Here is a 19,252-nt window from a genome sequence, read left to right on the forward strand (position 1 = left end):
TGCATTGGTGGAGCTTTTCTTGGGTCAGCCAGCTTTGATGTTACCAATTCAAGAAAGTTCAAAGGAACCCCCCGCCTGAGAGCTCTTAGTTAGCGTAGATAGGTAGATATCTAGGTAGAGATATCTAGGTAGATGTGTAATTTTGATTTCATGCACTATTCGCAGAGTCACACCTAGCTCTATTTTAAAGATTTGCTCATATTAAATGCTTAATAAACTCAGCTTTAAGCCTTGATAATGTCCGACAGTCACTCTCTGCTGTGCTGCCCCAGTCCGAACAAAAGAGCCAAAAAGTACAAAAAGGCGCCGTGAAATTAAATAAGTATATTATATGGAGATACTGCACGAGTAATCAAACATGCCCAAATAACACATTTCCTAATGTCTAATTTACTCTTTGAGTCTTTGCCGTGCTCCAACCTATTTCAACCTGTCTATGAAACTCAGGATCACCTTCTCCTTCGAGCGTTTTGCTTGCTCAGAATATCAAGGCCCGCCGTCATCAAGTCTATGCACCTGTCCATCACAAGATTCTGGTTTTCATCCATCTCTCTGACGAGTGCCTTGTACCTAGATTTGAATTCGGCCCACAAGTCCTCAAAGAGCTTCTTGCCGCCAAAACCGTTATCCATGATGCTGCGTTTTGTATTGGTGCTTCCCGATCTTGAATGCTGGCTTCTTTTTGGTTAGCAAGCACTGTATAAGGAAAGAAATGTCTTTTTTCTCATATGCGTGCCAAGAGAGAAAAGGAGAGTCTAGAACATGTCTTGTCGTGGTTTTTATCTTACCCTTCTCATACATACAAGCCTAGTATTCGGGATTGATGAGCAGTCCCAGGATAGAGGTTTGGTTACCTGAGGAGACATCGATTTCCAGAGTCCTATGGGAAATCCGGGGTCGACGTACGTACCCCATGCCATGAGATAGTTACCAATCTGGAAGCTTCGGTCCATGATGTAATCTGATCCAATATTCAAGTGAGCATTTTGCTCAGAAATACAGATTCGCCACTAGACTTTCAACTCAGTGCTGTCAGTGTTGGGGAAATGATCTATACATCTGCCAAGGCATACAGGCAGCAAAGACTTGCGGTGAGAGAGAAACTGCGAATTGTCAGGTTGTAGCCGCGTTGAAAGCGGTCATAATAAGGGAAAAAGAATGCAGTCCAGACCTTTCCATCAAAGCTTTCCAACAAGGCTCGGACTTCCTTCTTCTTTTCCGCATCGGGGCGGCCGGAGGCTCCAGACGGAACCCAAAGGTCAACGCTTCCAAGCAAAATCGGCACCAAGTTCTCAATAAACGCCCGTACGGAGTGGTACTACGCCTCAGCAACAATGGAATACAGTGTCTCCCCAAACCTGGAATGCTGGTTCATCTCGAGCCTGAGGTTGGCGAGTTCCTTCTTTTCTTTTTCTCTTTTTGTGGCGAGATTTGCTGTATGTTTCGTTGCTCACACAGAACACGTGAATGTAAACGGCGGAGTTCTCCCTTGAGTAATTTCTGCGCAGCTCACGGATTATCTCGGTGGTGCGATTTTGGATGACGAATCTTTAAAGATTGGTGTTATCCTTTCTGTTCGGTGTATTTATGACGCATTAATAGATTGCATTTTGGTGATAACAGACCTAGTCGAGGCCATTATCATGCTCCTTCAGCGCGATATTAACCTTCTCCTCCCGCCTAAATGTGGTATTATTGCTGTTAACTTTCGAGTTGCCCTGGTCTTACAGCTTGGGTAGGAGCACTTACTTTTCCAATCTCAAATATCGCTACGGTTATGCTTGCTCTTAATCTTCTGCATCACTGGGGTTATATTCCCTCGCTCTTTGCTTCAATAGACTCAATCTCAGTCCTCCAGTTTGTCACCGCATCCTTAAGAGCCTTGACTGCGATTTTTTTCGTAGCCCTATCCCTGCTAATCTTGGCCTGGTGCGAACGTCTTTACGCTTGATCATCTGTCCCAACACAACGAAGGAATGAAATTAGCACAGACGATCCATAGTATGAGGCTATCAGATATACTCTTCAGTTATCTGCCTTCTCCTCTAAACTGACATCTGCACGGGTGCATACGACCCCCACTGTTTTCGGGATTCGCAACGCTTCCCCAGGTGGAAAGCCTCTATGACTGAAACGTCGTCGATAGCCCGGTCATGTTACACAAGACAAGGATCTTGTCCCATTTGTCAATAAGATACCGCTCTGTGGCGGTACATCTAGCCGAATTCAAGTCCCGAAGGCCTATCGTGGAAGGGCGTCATCTTTAGCTTCTTCTATTCCAACACAGTTGATGAGAAAGTGGAATCATCGGAGCTAGTCCTGATTGTTGTAACGAATAAGAAGGGTGCTGCTGTACCCATCTAGGAAGATTAACCAATATCAAGCCCTGGCTAGGTATATATGCATCCATATAGATTCTTTTTGCCCAGTTTGTGTGCTGGTCGGCCGGCTTCTCTTTCGAGAGAATGACAACACAGCCCAATGAGGATATATAATCCAAGACGACCAACTTACTTGACTTTCTTGATAAAAGGCCAGGGTTCCATAGGCTTTCCGAGACTGGTGAGGAGTTGAGACTAATTATGTCCTGGGGACATGCTTTTGAATCCTGAGCCCCAATCACTCGGTACCAAAGTCACGTAACCTTTCTTCGGCCTGCAACATTAGATCAGGAATTATGTTAAACTCTTATTGATTCAACATATCAGAAAGTTCCGTGAGCCCAGATAACAATGGGTTCATGAGGAAAAGAACATGACAGTATCTTTTATTTTGCTCTTTCCAATCGTGCGTGGCATCATTCTGGTTTGCACAACTTCCCAGTTTCGTCATTTGAATTCCCGATACGGGCTGTCCAAGAGTATCCTCGTGTTCCTGCTTGAAGAGATGCCTTTTATGTTTCACAAAGACCCTCGGCTGATTGGGCCTCAGCACAGGTCACGGTGCGACTTGATAGATGTGCCGAGGAAGCAACGCCATCCAAGACAGTGTCTCGTTCACATTTGGCATCGGGAACGTGAGTCCGTTTGCGTCAGCAATGTCGTCAGGGAAGGGGAATCGGGACCTTTTTGTCTAGCAGGGTTCCGAGACTGTCTTGGGTATGTGAAAGAAAAAGAAGATTTTGCTTGCAGAGATCATCGTATTGAAGATCATTTTGGATCGTGTGGGGGGGAACGACCTTGCCACTCTTTGCCCGGCTGTTACCAGAGGACGACGTACTTCTTTTCCAGGGTTGTATGACGACAGTTGTGGTTGCACTTGCGCGCATTTACCGCGGCCGCGTCCTCCACCATGTGATCGTGGCTTTTCTGTACGCTCTGTACACTATGTCCACAGACGAACCATGCTGCAAAAGCGTGGACTTTTGAATCTCCCGGTCCAGCTGTTGCTGTTTTCCATGGATTTGGATGGTTGTAGAGGACATGCATCGGATGCCAGGTCAAAGAAATAAATACTAGAAAGCTGGCAACAGAGCAAAACTTCAGTCACCAATACAGGATTATAGTGCTCGTTTCTTGATTGCTGATGCTGCTTCTGCGGCCATCCGTACATGACGCCAAGTTTGCGGCCAAATAGTGTAGCACCCGTACCTATTCCGGAGTATGACTACGCTTTGCTGTAAGAGATATCGGGCCGGGCGTGATGGAGGTGACAGTACTTTTGCGGGTAGGTGAACAGGGAAGGTCAAAATCAAAGACAGGTTATTGGACGATGGCTGCATCGGGTATGATTCCATAACCTTTTACTTGGCTAAAATGTACGGACTCCTGTGATACCAAAAAAAATTGTACCGAGGGGGTTGGGGAGGCATCCAGAATTTGTGATATGATCATACACAGGAGCCAAACAGAAGGACATAGTGCAGGCCCTGCCCCATAACCGTAGGAGGATGTCTCTCGGAGGAGAATACCAGAACTGTACTCACATCAGCTCCTTTGAACCTCCTTTTCATCCTGCGTCACTTTGTTGGGCGTCTATAAAGAGGATCGGCGTCCCCGAGCTTTCCCACCGTTGCCCATCTGCTTCCCTCTGTTCAAACTGCTTGCAAGCAATTATCACAATAGCTATTCAGTCGTTTCACTCATACCCTGTCACAAGATAGGGATATAATCTAGTCATTTAAAACCTCCTGAACAACTTGACCACATTTCGCAGTACCTCATATCAATATTCGTACTACAACTCTCTTGAGCGCCTAATAGCACATAATTTCCCCTTACGTTTGACCAGGAAAACCCCACCCACAACAAGCTCAACCTACCAAAAAAAGGACCGTCTCACAATGGCTCGCTTGGTCACACAACTACTGCCAAAGCTTTTTTTCCTCAGCACCCTCCTGCGCATAGCCAGCTCCCACCCCACCGCCACCACGACCAACCGTCTTCTCCTCCTCCCTCGCGACCCCAAAGACTGCACCGCCCCAGACGCCAACTGCACGTGCCAGGAGTGGACATTTGCGTCCAAGGACTGGACCGTGGCCAACTTTGCCTACCGCATCTCGGTCCCCGTCTTCAACCCGGAAGAAACCTCACGGGAGGAGGAACCGGTGCCGTTCGCCAGCCTTGTCACCTTTGTCGTCGAGAACAAGGCGCTCGACTACAACGCCGTCTGCAACGCCACGAGCACCGGACAAGACCAGGAAGACGCAGACGCCTCGTTCGACGGCGGGAAGTGGTACGACTGCGTCCAGGACAAGCCTGGAGAGGATGGCGTGACGAGCTTCAGCTACGACAGGGCAAAGGATAGGCTCGAGGTCAAGCAGACCTGGGAGTGTCTCCATGAGGGATAGTGAGTTGCTGGACCCTGAAACTCGTCTACTTCGGTTATTCCCTGGAGATATGCAATTCGCTGACTTGGACCTTGTGCTATCAAAGCTTCTACAGATACAAGGCCACCGGCGGTGCCGAGGCCAAGGTTGTGTGTGCCGAGGCAGAGTGGGAGAACCCGGACTGGAAGGAAGGGCAGACTTACCAGCTCAACATCACAGAGTGCCAGGCTAAGCACCGTCCTATGCAGGTGCCGTGGGCAGAAATAACAGGTAACTGAACGGCAAAATGTGATCAAAGAGAAGAGATTTTGATGTATTTTCTGGGGCTCTAATATTTGTACGAAGGCACACGACGGGTTTATTTCTTTTTTCTCCTAATAACCATCCACTCCCTCGAGATATATAACCAAATTAGGTAGCACGTAGCGGGGCAAATGCCAAAAAAAGAAAAGCCAATGAAACAAAACATACAATACCGAGGATTCCCCAGTGGTCACCCACCTGAGTACTAGTTCGGCCCTTACTATCTTGGTACGAGAGCAAAATCGCTGGATTTGGGATCCCAGGTGTCTGAGAACGGATTGTCTTGCGTCCAGAAACGGTTGTCGTTGTTCCCCATGCTCCCAGCCAAGCCCCTCCTCTACCGTCTCAATCACGTTTTTAAGCCCTATACCACTTTTGAGATTTAGGGTTGCACTGTTCGCTGCTAACAGCACCAAGTGGTTTCTTGGCAGCGGTAATATAACCAATTAAATTAAAGGTTATATATTATTAAATTTACGATGTTGGCTGAAAGCGTAGTTTAACGAGGGTTTTATAATTGTTACGTAGTAATTGTGGCCCATAGCAGTTCCAGTCGTTAGGCCCCTATGCTCAAGCTGTTTACCCTATGTTTAGGCTGTTTATTTTATATTTAGGCTGCTTACCCTATGTTTAGGCTGTTTACCCTATGTTGAGGCTACCCATTACCCCTGTTTACGTTTAAATTGCGCCAATGGGCTTTAATTCGGTTTTGTAAAAGCGGCAAATAGCTGGGCGATGACCTGGTAGACTAGCCTGTAGCCTGGAAATAGGTGTTATCGCAGGAAAGCCCATATAGTTATCTTCCGCGTTTTGCCTTGTAATATCGCCCTATCTTTTTAACGGGGATATAAATCCGAAAAATAGTTAATTTTACAAATGGCTAAGGTATAACGTATGGATCGCGTTGTTTGTTGTTTTTTTTTTCCCCCAATTTAGTTGTTTTCCCGTAAAAAGGTAGATATTATTAAAACCTAGTGTTTATTGTCTTTTTTTTATATAAAAGCCATTTTGGGGGTGAAGTGCAAAAGTTTGCAGCCAAATATATTTCGGGTTTGCCGTTACCTATTAAATCTAAAGTTGAAAAAAAAACTTCCGTATCCAAACAAAATATAAATGAAATTTAATCACGGAAAATAACGAATAGCGGGTTTTCGGAGACCAGATCCGCTGATTTTCGGTGGGTTATATTAAAGGTTCAGCCTTTGGGCGTTGGTAGTCGGTTTTATTCGGTAAATCCTGGCTTGGATAAAATAGCTTTGAACCCCTGGATCTTAGGCGTATTTATATAGGCGAAATCCGTACCCGGAACGCACCCTTTTTCCTTAATTAACTTCCGGTAAATAATTGACAGGATCCAACTTTATAACCGTGTATACGTTGCAGGTCCTTTATAGTTTGGATGGAGAAGTGGTCTTTGGCTTGGCTTATAGTTAGGAAAAGAAAATCGTTTTTTGGCCAAAACGCAGAACTGGCTGCTGGTAGCTTTCCTGCTGGTTTTCTATTTTTACCCTTTGGTTTCGTTTATGCGGTAGCGGTATTTAATATGTAATTTCGTAAAGAATGTTTGCCTTTAAAAAGAGAGGCAATTATCAAAAAACGAGGATAAGCTAAAATATAATATCGCGTATATTTTTTAAAAAAATATATTGGGGTTAATAAAAATGCGAAATAAGTTTGATAAAAAAAACAGTGGTAATTCCTGGCGCATAGCGGCAAGGGTTCCGTATATATGTATATCGTCGTAGCAGGTGGTATAGGAGGTTTGGGGCACTGGGCCCCTCGTCGAAGATCAAAGACGATCGCAAAATTGCGAAGTAAGGTACGGGGCCGCCATTCTGTAAAGCAATGTCCAGTATACACATTTATATTATGTTTGTATACGTAATAATAAAAAATCTGCTATACAATTTATAAAAACGAAGGCAATATTTGAAATAGCGATGTGGGCCAAATTAATAGATCCGGGAAAATAATTTACGGATGCAGAGAAGTTTGGAGAGCTTTTACCTTTGTGGAAGGTTATTGTACAAATTTTAATAACGTTGTATAATGTTAATTATCTCCCCCAAAAAGATTTAACCGCTGATATAAATGTTTTGCCTTTTCGTATTTCCTTTAATTTTTAAGCACCGATACCAGGTTGTTTATATTGGTAAATGTCGACGGGTTTTTTGGGCCCAGTACCCTTTCCCTAAGCTCTAATGTTTTCCGGTGCATCTGCTCTGCCTTTTCGTATTTCCCCTGCCTGTTAAACACTAATGCCAGGTTGTTCATGCTGCTAAGCGTCGACGGGTTTTCTGGGCCCAGCACCTTTTTACTAAGAGCCAATGTTTTCCGGTGCATTTGCTCTGCCTCCTTGTATTGCCTAGGAAAATTATATACCTTTGCAACATTATGTTGGAGCAGTTCCAATATTTCCTTTTTTATATAATGACCCCGGAATTCCAATACCGTTTGCGTATGCGGTAAATAAGAAGTCCATACGTCTCGGGTTTTATGCGTTGGCCATGGAAATTTCTCCGAAAGTTGGCATATTACCTTTGTTATTTGCTTACCTAGATCGCCCTGCGTTTGGATCCAGTTCCGTATCGCAATATGCACAAGCCGATATATGTCGAATCGATTTACTGTTCCACGATCCAGTACAAACGTATACCTTTTTAAAATATTTACAGTTTCGACTTTGTCCCAATCTTTTCGCCCATCAGGCAGTAACGATATCGGAATATCCTTTTCCGTAAAATTAGCGATGTTTCGAAGGTATAATGTTGCCAATGGTGCGTTACGCGTAATCTGTTCGAAAGATATAAGCCACGTTGTAGCTATCGCGTTGGCCGTCTTTTCGTACCGGTCCTGTTCCCCGAAATCTCTGTTAAACATGGCGATCATATTTTGATTGCTAGCTTTACAAATTTCCAAATATTTAGCAATTGTTATATACATATTTAACTGTATATAGGCCGAAGCTTGTTTAATCGCCAACGGTAAACGGATAAGGTATTCCAGGAGTTTGTTTGTGGATTTTTCGTCGCCTATTTGGCTCGTCTGAAGGCCTTAATGCAATAATTGACGTAATTCGTTATCATTTAGCTGAATCAGGTCGAACATGTCACGAAAGCGATCCCAAAGAGACAAGGCTGCAATATAGGGGTGATTTTATTCGAAGATCTAAAGCTAAGTGTAAAGGAAGAAGAAAGGCACGCAGTGCCAATCGCGTACACGCGCCTAAGCGAGCAAATAACAAACTCACCCTGGCGCCTTGTCACGTGAGGTGGAGCTAGTCACGGTTGGCAGTCGCCCAGGCACGCCACTCCGTAACAACTGGGGTTCTTAATGATTGGGGGTGAAGTTATGATCGTTCTCAACTAAGTATTGAGGTTAACTAAAGTTTGATTGCTGCTAAGCAATCCTAGAATGGAATCTATCTACATGGTAATGAGCGTATCTTATATAGACTATGTTCCAATTGTGATCTCTGTTGATCTGTTTGATCTGTGATTTTCACTCGAGATTCTACAGATCATAGAGATCCCTTCCCTTGGCATCGCCTTCGTGACAGTTCTGGGCTTGACGCGACGTCGATGAAGGGATCACTGTCACGGCCAGGCATACATTGGAGAACCTTAGTGTATTAGGCGCTATTAACGAAATTCTAAACTGAAGAGAAGAGAGAAATTACAATCAACGACGCGCTGGAGAGACGCGCTTGAATCCGGGGCCAGTGGATCCCTTTATCCGATGCTTGGCTTGGCGTGGAGTTGAGTCGTGATTCTGAGGGTAGGTCTGGGGGGCCTGATCCTCACACTTGTTTTACACATTGTATTTTTATATAACGTTATCTCCACTCCATTACCCCAAGTAAAACAACGTAGCAAAGTAGCTTAGAATATAAATAAACGCCAATCAAAACCCTAAGTTTAAAACAGCCCCAAAAGTTCTCCAGTTGGAATTTTTAGAAACTGACTGGCTTTGCTTTACCATCAGAGCGTGCCCCCATTATAGAAATCCTGCCGTTGTCCCTATAACTAGCTTCACAGTTCGTATTGTCAAAACTAACCCATACTCCCATAATTTCGTGACTTTCTCCTGACGGAAGTGTGCCCCGAAGTAGGACAGCTTTCGGTGTAGCTATACTATAAACGATATAGTTGCATTGAATTGCGGCGACGCTTGAAATATAAGCTGCAGCCGCCCCGGCGGCGGTTATAGTCCTGAACTTCATGAGGGTAAAGTGTAGAACGCTGACGGTATTAAAATAGAGGAAAAAAGACGGTAACTGATAGACAAGGACATCTGATGGGTAAGTTGCAGGGTCTCCAAAGAAGTGTCGCATCTTAAATAAATATAGAGGAGAGTTCTAACTTTTATTGAACTGATCAAAAATAGCACGACTGAGCTATAATAAGAAAAGTTTATTTATTTTTAATGATATTAGCCAGCCTTGAAGGCAAATAAATCCCTCTGAGCTAATAGCTGGAATTAGAATAACCTGGAAAGTTTGCTCAAACCTGTTGGAATAATAATAACTGTCGCACTTGAAGGGATATCCCGACATGGAGTAACAGGTGCGGCCCCCTGGATGCCTTACAAGTAAGGCACCCATCGGCCCGCACGAAACTCTTTTGTGTCCCAGAACAGATTGCAAATAGCTTCCTTTGTCACCTTAGAAGATAGACAGAAATTGATAGATATAGCGACTCGTACTACTTATTTGTCTCAACTCGAATCCCTACGCGTGGACGAGGTCTATGAACAAAACTAATTTCGAAAGACTTAGCAGCGGCATTATCATGGGAGGCCTCCCGGATGAAAGGAACTGCGAGGTGAATAAGCGAGTTGTGGTCATTCCTGAAGGGCACCGAGATGATACTCAGTGATTGAAATTAGTTGGTGCCAATAGTGTTCGTGCCTTGTGTAATCATAAACCACGGTACCCTGTCTTTCCTCTTTTATCTTTCTATAATTTGGCCAGGCAGTCAGCCTTCATCACGACATTGTTGCTAATTGGGGAAGTTTAAGGCATTAAAGTGAATATTAATCGGAAATAAGCCCACCAAACCCCTGAGGATGTGCATGGACGTTTGCCAAAGTGTTGTTGCTTCGCTTGTTCTCATGACCTTTTAATTATAGTATGGACGCAGAATAAGCGAGATTTGAGTCTAGTTATAACGTTACCTTCCTCCAATGATAAGCTTTTATGAGCCTGCGGAGGTTTACGGATGTGTTGAGATCCATTTGCCTGCTGCTGCTCAGCGGAGATCTTAAGCAGCCAACTATTAGTTATCTCTTTCGCCCGTAATAACATTAAGCCACTAACGTGGTTCATCACCGAGTCGCGCATACCACCGAATCGCCCACCTTTCCTGCACCATACGCTTCCCAACTCCAACTGCAACGCCAAAATTGCTTAATTCACCTCAATACAATCGGAACTATATACATCGGACATTTTTTCATCCTCCTGACAGGTTAGTGCATTATGTCCGGGCTTACCGCAGTTACCACAGCGCCGTTTAATTGCTGGCTGCGCACTATTCCCTTCCCCATTTTCGGTTTCTTTTTCGTTTATCGGACTATCCGCATTATTTAATTGTAGCAACATTTGAATCTCTTGTACAGTAGATGACCCGCCTGCACGAATACGCGTTTTTTTTTAACACTGCGCCGTTTGCTAATCGCTTCGTTGGCCTTCCGAAGGTTACGGTTCTCCGTAAGGATAAGAGTGTTTTAATGCGCAATTTGCTTTATACTTTTGGCTAATTGTTTTACCGCATTAAAAATAGGCGTTGGCGAGCTTCCTTAATAACGGCTAATTTGAGTTTTCACAAAACTTAATTAACAAACTACTTCTATCGGGTTATACGGCGTTTGAGAAACCCAGGTGTCGGTATTGGGAAAAACAGGCTTTTCGGGTAAAGGCGTCCGTAATTTAACATCCAATTTGGATATAACCGTTTCCGGATTATAAAAAATAATTCCGGCCTTTTGAAAACCCCCAACCATATTTTCTTTTATTACAAATTTTTTATAGGCCGTTGCAAATGCTAAAAAAAATTCGATTTTGCTAATATTGGTAATATAAACCCGGATAAAATCGTTAATTTTTTAACCGTACGCCCGTTTTAACACATTAAATATCCCGACGTCAAATGGTTAAATTAGGTAAAACGAATAAACAAACAAATAAAACGGAATAATATTATAATTTTTGCAAAAGCTTTCGAATTCCGGCGATTGGTGGCTGCCATGCCCGTCGAATACCAGCATCCGATATGCGCCTTTTTTCCGAGATTTTGTATGATTTTCGAAATAATGAATCCAATCGAGGCCTGTTTCGTTGTTTGTCCTATAGGGGCGATTTTATTCGAAAATTTAAAGCTAAGTGTAAAAAAAGAAGAAAGGCACGCAGTGCCAATCGCGTGCACGCGCCTAAACGAACAAAAAATAAACGAACCCTGGCGTATTGCACGTAAGGTGGAGTTAGTTACATTTGGTAGCCGCCCAGGCACGCCATTCCATAACAATGGATCTTTACCAGCATTTTCGTTTTAACCTGTCAGTCTGGCAGCTTCGGCAAAGAAAGTGTAAGTATCGGCGTGGTTCAAGTTTTGGCCCTCTGAAAGTCTGTTGAAGTCTTAGTAACGTGGATGTACAGTACCCCGCGCAGGACAGTACCCCGCGCACTTATCGAACCAAATTGCAGAATTAATTTGACCACGCGTTTCTTCCACCACAACAAAATATCAACCAACATAAAAGAATCTCAAATACTCCTTGCTATTGAAGCTATTCAGTCGGCCCGAATAACTAGTCGTCGAGCTGCTGCAAAAGCTTTCGGTGTGCCGGAATCAACACTCCGCGACAGAATGAACGGAGTGGCCCCTTTGGCTAATCGTCGGCCTGGTGTTCAAAAATTAACAAAAGGCGAAGAGGATGTGATTGTTCAATACATTCTGACCTGGATTCCCGAGGGTTTCCGCCCCAGATCGCTGATGTGGCTGCCATGGCCGGCCATATCCTCGCTGCGCGGGACGCGTCACCGGCCGGGACTCGCTGGGCAAATCGCTTCGTTAAACGACGTACGGAGTTAAAGACGCGTTTTTTTCGCGCCTACGATTTCCAAAGGGTCCTTTGCGAAGATCCTGACGCGTTAAACGCGTGGTTTCGATTGGTGGCCAACATAAAGGCCAAATACGGCATCCACGACTGCGACATTTACAATTTTGACGAAACCGGCTTTATGATGGGCCAGATTTGCGGTGGAATAGTTGTATCTGGGTCCGAAAGACGCGGAAGGAGCAAAAAAGTACAGCCTGGCAATCGGGAATGGGCTATTGCAATTTGCTGCATTAGTGGTAACGGCTACAATATGCCCCCATTTCTCATCGTTAAAAGCGTCCACCATTTTGCAAATTGGTACACAAAAGGCGGTTTCCCCGCATTCTGGCGTATAAAAACTACCCCCAATGGATGGACAAATAACAAGACAGGCCTGGATTGGGTTTAGCATTTTGACAATTATACAAAATCGCGGACAAAGGGCGCATATAGGATGCTGGTGCTCGATAGGCATGGCAATCACCAATCTCCCGAATTTAAAAGCTATTGCAAAAATTACAACATTATTCCGCTTTGTTTGCCTGCTTATTTATTTTATTTAACTTAACCATTTAATGTAAAAATATTTAATGTATTAAAACGGGCGTACGGTTAAAAAATTAACGATTTTATCCGGGCTTATATTACCAATATTAGCAAAATCGAATTTTTTTGGCATTTGCAGCGGCTTACAAAAAGTTTATAATAAAAAAAAACATGGCTGGGGGTTTTCGAGGGGCCGGGATTATCCCTCATAACCCGGAAACGGTTATATCCAAACTGGATATTAAACTACGGACGCCTTCACCCGAAGAGCCTGCTTTTCCCAATACCGACACCTGGAAAACTACGCACTCCAGTTGAGGATACTATATCTTTAAGAGACTGTTTTTGCACCGTTGATTGCTGATTATTCCTGATAAATGGACCCACGGCGTGGCTAAATTTGGAGAAGCATTAGAGAAACGATCCTCGTCGACTGTATCGAAGTTGAAAAGTACCATCGTACTGTCTTTCGATACTTCTAGTCGACAAAGCCATAGAGAAGTGAGGCGACTATTCGGGACAGGTCCATAGTAGATAAAAACCTGGAAGAGTATTCCGCTAGTGAGCGCGCTGGTATGCCATAAACACCTTGCTGTTATGGGACAATCAACCCGATTTGGGTTGATTTATGCTGTGATCGACCGGGCGGGTTCAGAATAAAAATCTACATTAACTCACCTGGCGCCATTAAATCGTCGCCGAATGGCACGTAAGCCTGTTTATTCCCAAATAATCAGCTGCTATCAAATCCTCCTCACGCTCTTGTCGGTTTCCGGACTGTGGGAGCTTCCCCGAGTACATATAATGAACTATGACACACAAGGATCGCCGAGAGATGATTTCCTCGGAAAAAAATAACTGGACCTTGGTTCCAACACTTATGAAAGGCTCCTCGGAAATATGAAGACCAAAACTGAAGAATATCTTTGCGCACTGCAACCAGATCGTTGCCAATTTTGGCATCTTGTTCCAAAGTCATCAGATGTGTCTTGATATAATCTCGCAGTTCGTCTGGTATGTTACTAGAAATTATTAGAAGTAGCGTTCCAGTTTGGAACGAATGTACTGGAAGCGGCTGAGTGTCGAAAAGAGGTCTCGATTAACTTCGGAAATTCCGTCGAAGCGTGTAATGCCGAGGGCTTTCCTTGTGGACTATCAACAAGGTGCCACAGTTTCTGGGCATGTTGAGTAGATTTCAAAGCCTGTGTTTGTACCTAGAGCACATGCCGGTGGTTAGCCTGTCAGCCCATACACATCTATCTTAGCGGTTACGTGATAATTGGTTCCAATCAGTTCCCCAGTGACCACCAGGGATCAATCTTTAATGGTTTTTTTGGCCTAGCTGGAAATATTCAAGGAGAGATTACCTAGGTAGGCTGGGAGATGGCAGAGGAGGTAGTGGGTATTATCTCGCTGGGAATACTTAAATCGGCTTGCTGCTGATAAAAACTTCTGCTTTCGTTCCTCTCTTCGTCTTCTACACCATTATCCTCTCTTGTGTCAAAAGCTTTTTTGACACTTAAGATTACGTTTTTGTTTATTTACCCTTATTTGGAGATCCAACCTCGCCAGCGGCCTCGATTTTGGAGAAAGCACACGTTTACCACAGATTGATTACAATTATGACTGAGCCAGCTCAGTCACAGGACCATGCCTACCTCTGTATGGGCTCGACCGGTGTCGACCATGGCTTAACACTTTACGCACAATTCCCCCATGATTTTCTGCCAGAAAACACGCTAAGTCCTTGAATTCAGGGCTTCAAAGATCTTAACCCGACAACGCCTATGCCTAACAAAAGCCTTTATTTTACTGCCCTTGGATGTTACCTGTGGTACAAGAACTGGGCTGCTCATCAGGTGCCTACTGCATTCTCGAAACCTTTTAAGATAGAGCTTTTAAAGCTTGCGCTTTCTATCTGCTTTACAGCCGTCGCTTTTACATTGGACAACCTGGATTTATCAAACCATGGTTTAATCGTACATAGAACGGAACCCACGACTTTTAAGGTAGCCAAATCGCTATATTAATCCAACAAAGCACAAAAATATATTACAACCGTTTCAATCTCCCGAAAACCTCCACAAGTTTCGGCTAGTAAATTAAGGGAAAAGGTAATAAAAAACGTAAAACCTCCTGTAAAAGGTATACAAAATTAAACAGGGGACTTTTAAATATTGCGATTGCGAATAAAACCGTAAAAACCGCTTTACAAATATCTAAAACGTTTAATATACATTTTTAACCGCAATATAAACCGATACGCATTATATTCCAATTTAAAAATTCGCTTGGCAAAGGAAAAAGTTTGTTTATCCTAACGGCCGGTATTTAAAAAAGCGATTATACCATTACCAAAACCCCCTATTTTTACTGCCGATTTTATTTGGGTTAGGCTACCGCCAACGGAATTCGAACTGCACCTCGAAGAAAAACTACAGCTCCAAATTCCTCACTAACGCCCTTAAAACCGATTAAAATAACGACGGCGACGATAAGCAGGGGTATTAACGGCGGCAGGAATTCCACCAAAAGCCATTCGAAAATGCAGTCCCGGCCGTATTCCGCAATGCCTCCCGCCGGACAAAGTGGCAAAGAGCGATAAACGTCGGCACGAGCTGAACGTCATATTAACCAGTGTGGATTTGGCGTACCGGGCGGCGGACCAAAGGGATAAATGCAAAAAGGAGGGGGAGGGTGAGGAATATGGGCGAGAGCAGAGCAATTATATGCAACGGCCACCATTGTATTTCGCCCCTGAATCGATTATACCGCTGTGCCGCAGGACCGTTGCGCTCCAGGGCTAGCACGGAAGGAAGTTTATTGACACCTATCGATGAAGATCTAGATGAGGGTTAGATATTACAAATATTACATCTTTGGCCAAGCTGTACTATGGGCGCCTGCTGGAATGCTTACACTGATCGGAAAGCCAGCAATAGATTAACAGTAATTCTTTTGGAGCAGGCAATAGTGCACGATTGCAGACGGGGTGGATGGTGGTGGAAAAGAATATATGATTTTTTCCCCAATTAGAGGACTTGAGGAACGCGGTTGGGCCTCGTCGGAGCCTGGAATGGAGCTCAACTTACGTAGTCCCACCATGCTCTAACTCAAAGCAGCAACTTAGCTGCTAGGGCTGGCCTCATGGCAACCATGGTGGGTCCTGAGAGTTACATCATGAGTCGAAAGTCACTGAGCTTGCCGGGGGNGGGGGGGCTGTATGTACTTGAATTGCTGGCAAAAGCTGTAAAAGCAGTCCTTTAAGGTATTTGACGTACGCTCTTCCTCAGCCTTGACGTACAAGTACTCACTTGAAAAGCCCGTCAGACCAGGGACCTGGGCAGCCCCTGTCAGGCCAGTGTGATCCTCGGATTTCAGCCAGATAGGTACTAACTCGTCTCCACACATCCCGCGAGGACCAAATTCGAGTTTTTAAACAATTTCGTAAGCTCTGTTGGTTGCGCCGTGTTGGGAATGCACCTTCACAAGCCTAAGTTGCATTGCTTCTCGGAATTGTTAAAACGCCAATCGTAACGCATGCATCTCTCCCATAACCAAAAAATATATCAATCTGCCTAGCGGCCGTACAACGATGGCTGCGCCAGGGGTAGAGCAACCATTCCTGTTTGGCAACTGATGGTTCGACTGCCGAATATGAAGGCGCGTGTACGCGATTGGCACTGCGTACCTTTTTTCTTTCTTTACACTTAGCTTTAGATCTTCGAATAGAATCGCCCCTATATTGCAGCCTTGTCTCTTTGGGATCGCTTTCGTGACACTGACCACCCAAAAATATTTGCCCAATCATCGCAGATAATTACAGGCACGCGTTCGATGAAGTTAGCGGACCCTTAAGCAACACTTTGACTAGGATATCTTGTAGTCGCGTTGGCGTTACGTCGATGACCGATTACAATGTAGGAAGGGCGCGTCTACCCCTGATTTAGTCCCAATAGGAAGCGATCCCTGTGTGATACGTTGAAGTTAATAATACATCCGGGCAATTCCATCTGTTTGGATGGAGGTGTGAAGTTTAAGCGAAGGTACATTCAGTGACAGTCCAATCACAGGTGCAGAAAGGCGTTATTAAACCCGTTTGCCGCTTCAGCGGAGGAACCTGGTTTCCCCGGCCTATCATTGCAGATCGGCTAGGCCCCGTAACGTACCAGGGGCTCCCCAAGCTGCTACAGTTGGACCCCAAATCGATCGGTTTTCTCCACTGACCCCAAGGAACTTAGCGTTCAAGTACTGGTCAGTCAAAAAACGGGCCAAGCAATAATAACGAAAAGAATGTTCAAGCGGGACAAAACTGACCAGTATTTTTAAATGAAGAAACTCCATCCTGAGTTTGCAATCAATCACCCTTCGATCTCAGTCCCACGAAAAAAAGTTGGGACATCCATTTTTCGCCTCATTTGCCGGCACTATGACTGATGAATTGGATATAGACGACATCCTTGACAATGTGGGCCTTTTAGCTCCTTATCAAACTACAGAAATATAAGAACTCCTTAAAGCACCTGATCTTGATAGAACGTACCTTCTCAGAAATAGGTTTCTCCTTAAGGGCATAAAAGGCCCGCCAATGAGAGCGTACATTCTCGTCAACTCTAAGCTAGCAAGCAATCCGATTTACGGGTTTGGAGGGGCGAATTACTGAGTCCGCCTTTTTAGGTGGGGTGGGAAGGATAGGCATCCGCAACCACGTTGGGGTAGCCCAGAATCAGACGACCGGTTCCTCAGGCTATGGTCTAAAACATTAGAGATTTCAGAATAAACTCGAACAGTGAAAATATCTAATCGGTCCAATCAAGTTTTTTGTGTTTGTACCTGTTATATTTGCATTTGCCCAACCGGCTGTCCAAGCAAAGTTAATATTTCTTTCACCTATGCATGCCTGACAGCGGTCAAGTAGTTTGTTTGCTTGGAGGTTTCCGTCCACCTGCCCTTCAGCTTCGCGACCTCTTTTGTCTTTCCCGCTCCTGTGCTCGATCGCATAATTTTCGTTTGCATCGATATCCATCACCGGTCTCCCATCACCAATTTAAATAGCCGTTTTTATCGCTCGTAGTGTACGATAAACCCATCGTCGCCACCGACTGGTCTTCCTAGCGCGACACCAGACTTAATTCCCCATCAGAGACTGTATCCAATAAGTCGGGCATGACAAATGGATTATCGAAGGGAGCTGATAGAATTTCCAGAGATTTACCGAAAAAGCCGTGACGAGTTCCGGGTCAACAAGCTGGGCTGCAGGGAACGATCAGCGTTGTTAGGAGGAAAGGGCTGGGGTAGCCCAAAGACTTGGCGAACATTTTGCATCCCTCGCAATCGTACTCCATTATGTGGGTTTCTGGACATTTTTCAGAGTTTTAAGCTAGCGCTCTACCAATGCTACCAGGGGTGCAAGCACTTCAGTAAGCTGCAGGCGAGGACGCCGTACAGGTGGTGTGGTTGCATTGGGCGTCACCAGCTACGGGAAGCAAATTGAACCAAGTTACATAGCTGCTAAATCATTTTGATTCATTTCACTTCAGCGTTAAAGGGAGTGGAACACACCCTGCCATAGCAGGGAAAGTTTCACGTGCATTGACTGAGCTTATACGCATAGGCTCGAGGTATGGGGGTCGGAAAGAGTCGTTGTATGTCGCCGTTATATAGGTTCTTAGGGGCTGATTTTGGCGGGATATTCAGTGGGATTTCAGAAAGGTAAATAAAGCTAAATTTAGTTAAATTATAAAATGTTTAATGTCGAGATTGTACCTGATTTATTCCCGTTTTTCTTTGCTGTTATTTCTGGTAATTCGCCCAGCATGCCACCAAATATACAGCTTTAATCTGTTGCGGTTTTTACGCCGCAGCTTTCTTCCATGACTATCGTTCTCGGGTCCAAGATCGAACCGTGGTTTACAGAATTATTGAAACGTATCAAACCCAATGAACCGCTTAATAACGTTGCTGAGCATTAAATATGCCTTAGCAAAGTTTTGTCATTTCCAAACACTATCTGGATCTTGGTATCCCTGATGCGAAAAGGCCCAAAATCCGAATCGGGTCCCGAGTTTTATTTTGTCGATATCGAGGCAAATATTGTTTTTGTCGATATCCCATGCGATGAAGTCGCATTTAAGCTTATTTCGAATACAATAGACGCCCTGATCAAGTATTATTAGGACGTTTATTGTGTTGACGCCGAGGCGAAAGAACAGTACAAGAGGTTACGCGAGGATTTTATCGAAGCTATTAACCGTTACACTTTCCGCATGCCTGCTGCTGTGCTTGATGGGCTGGAAAAGGATGGTTCTGGCGAGCCACTTTGTGGGCAAAGCCAAAATGTCAAAACCAGGATTTTGAATATGGAACGCCTGTCGCCCTCGCCCTCGCTGTCCACAGCCGCATCTTCTGCTAATGTATATTCAAAGCCTCCCATTAATAATGGAGTTGGCTGGCCACCTGATATGGATCCAACTCAAGCCCTCTCCCGATCCCAATTTAACTATGACCCTTTTTCGATATCCTTCTACGGAATCCCAC

At 44.5% G+C, this 19,252-nt stretch overlaps 4 protein-coding genes across 4 annotated transcripts; 2 read left to right on the plus strand and 2 right to left on the minus strand.

The window, feature by feature from the left end:
- Nucleotides 1-449: 449 nt before the first annotated feature.
- PgNI_07316 (uncharacterized protein) lies at nucleotides 450-953 on the minus strand (the record flags this gene model as incomplete). The annotated part of the gene is made up of 2 exons (XM_031127331.1): nucleotides 450-663; nucleotides 907-953. 2 exons carry the CDS (start codon nucleotides 951-953, stop codon nucleotides 450-452), a joined length of 261 nt encoding a protein of 86 aa, XP_030980997.1.
- Nucleotides 954-4,282: 3,329 nt separating this feature from the next.
- PgNI_07317 (uncharacterized protein) lies at nucleotides 4,283-5,046 on the plus strand (the record flags this gene model as incomplete). The annotated part of the gene is made up of 2 exons (XM_031127332.1): nucleotides 4,283-4,788; nucleotides 4,875-5,046. The coding sequence occupies 2 exons, from the start codon at nucleotides 4,283-4,285 to the stop codon at nucleotides 5,044-5,046; spliced, it is 678 nt and encodes a 225-aa protein (XP_030980998.1).
- A 1,977-nt stretch (nucleotides 5,047-7,023) lies between these two features.
- Nucleotides 7,024-8,014, minus strand: PgNI_07318 (uncharacterized protein; the record flags this gene model as incomplete). Its single annotated transcript, XM_031127333.1, has 2 exons — nucleotides 7,024-7,071; nucleotides 7,202-8,014. 2 exons carry the CDS (start codon nucleotides 8,012-8,014, stop codon nucleotides 7,024-7,026), a joined length of 861 nt encoding a protein of 286 aa, XP_030980816.1.
- A 7,274-nt stretch (nucleotides 8,015-15,288) lies between these two features.
- PgNI_07319 (uncharacterized protein) lies at nucleotides 15,289-15,522 on the plus strand (the record flags this gene model as incomplete). Its single annotated transcript, XM_031127334.1, has 1 exon — nucleotides 15,289-15,522. A coding segment is annotated over one exon (234 nt), but the record flags the coding sequence as incomplete, so codon positions are not given.
- Between the last annotated feature and the right edge of the window lie 3,730 nt (nucleotides 15,523-19,252).

Source organism: Pyricularia grisea (genome assembly GCF_004355905.1).
Source record: "Pyricularia grisea strain NI907 chromosome Unknown Pyricularia_grisea_NI907_Scaffold_4, whole genome shotgun sequence".
Lineage (NCBI taxonomy): Eukaryota > Fungi > Ascomycota > Sordariomycetes > Magnaporthales > Pyriculariaceae > Pyricularia > Pyricularia grisea.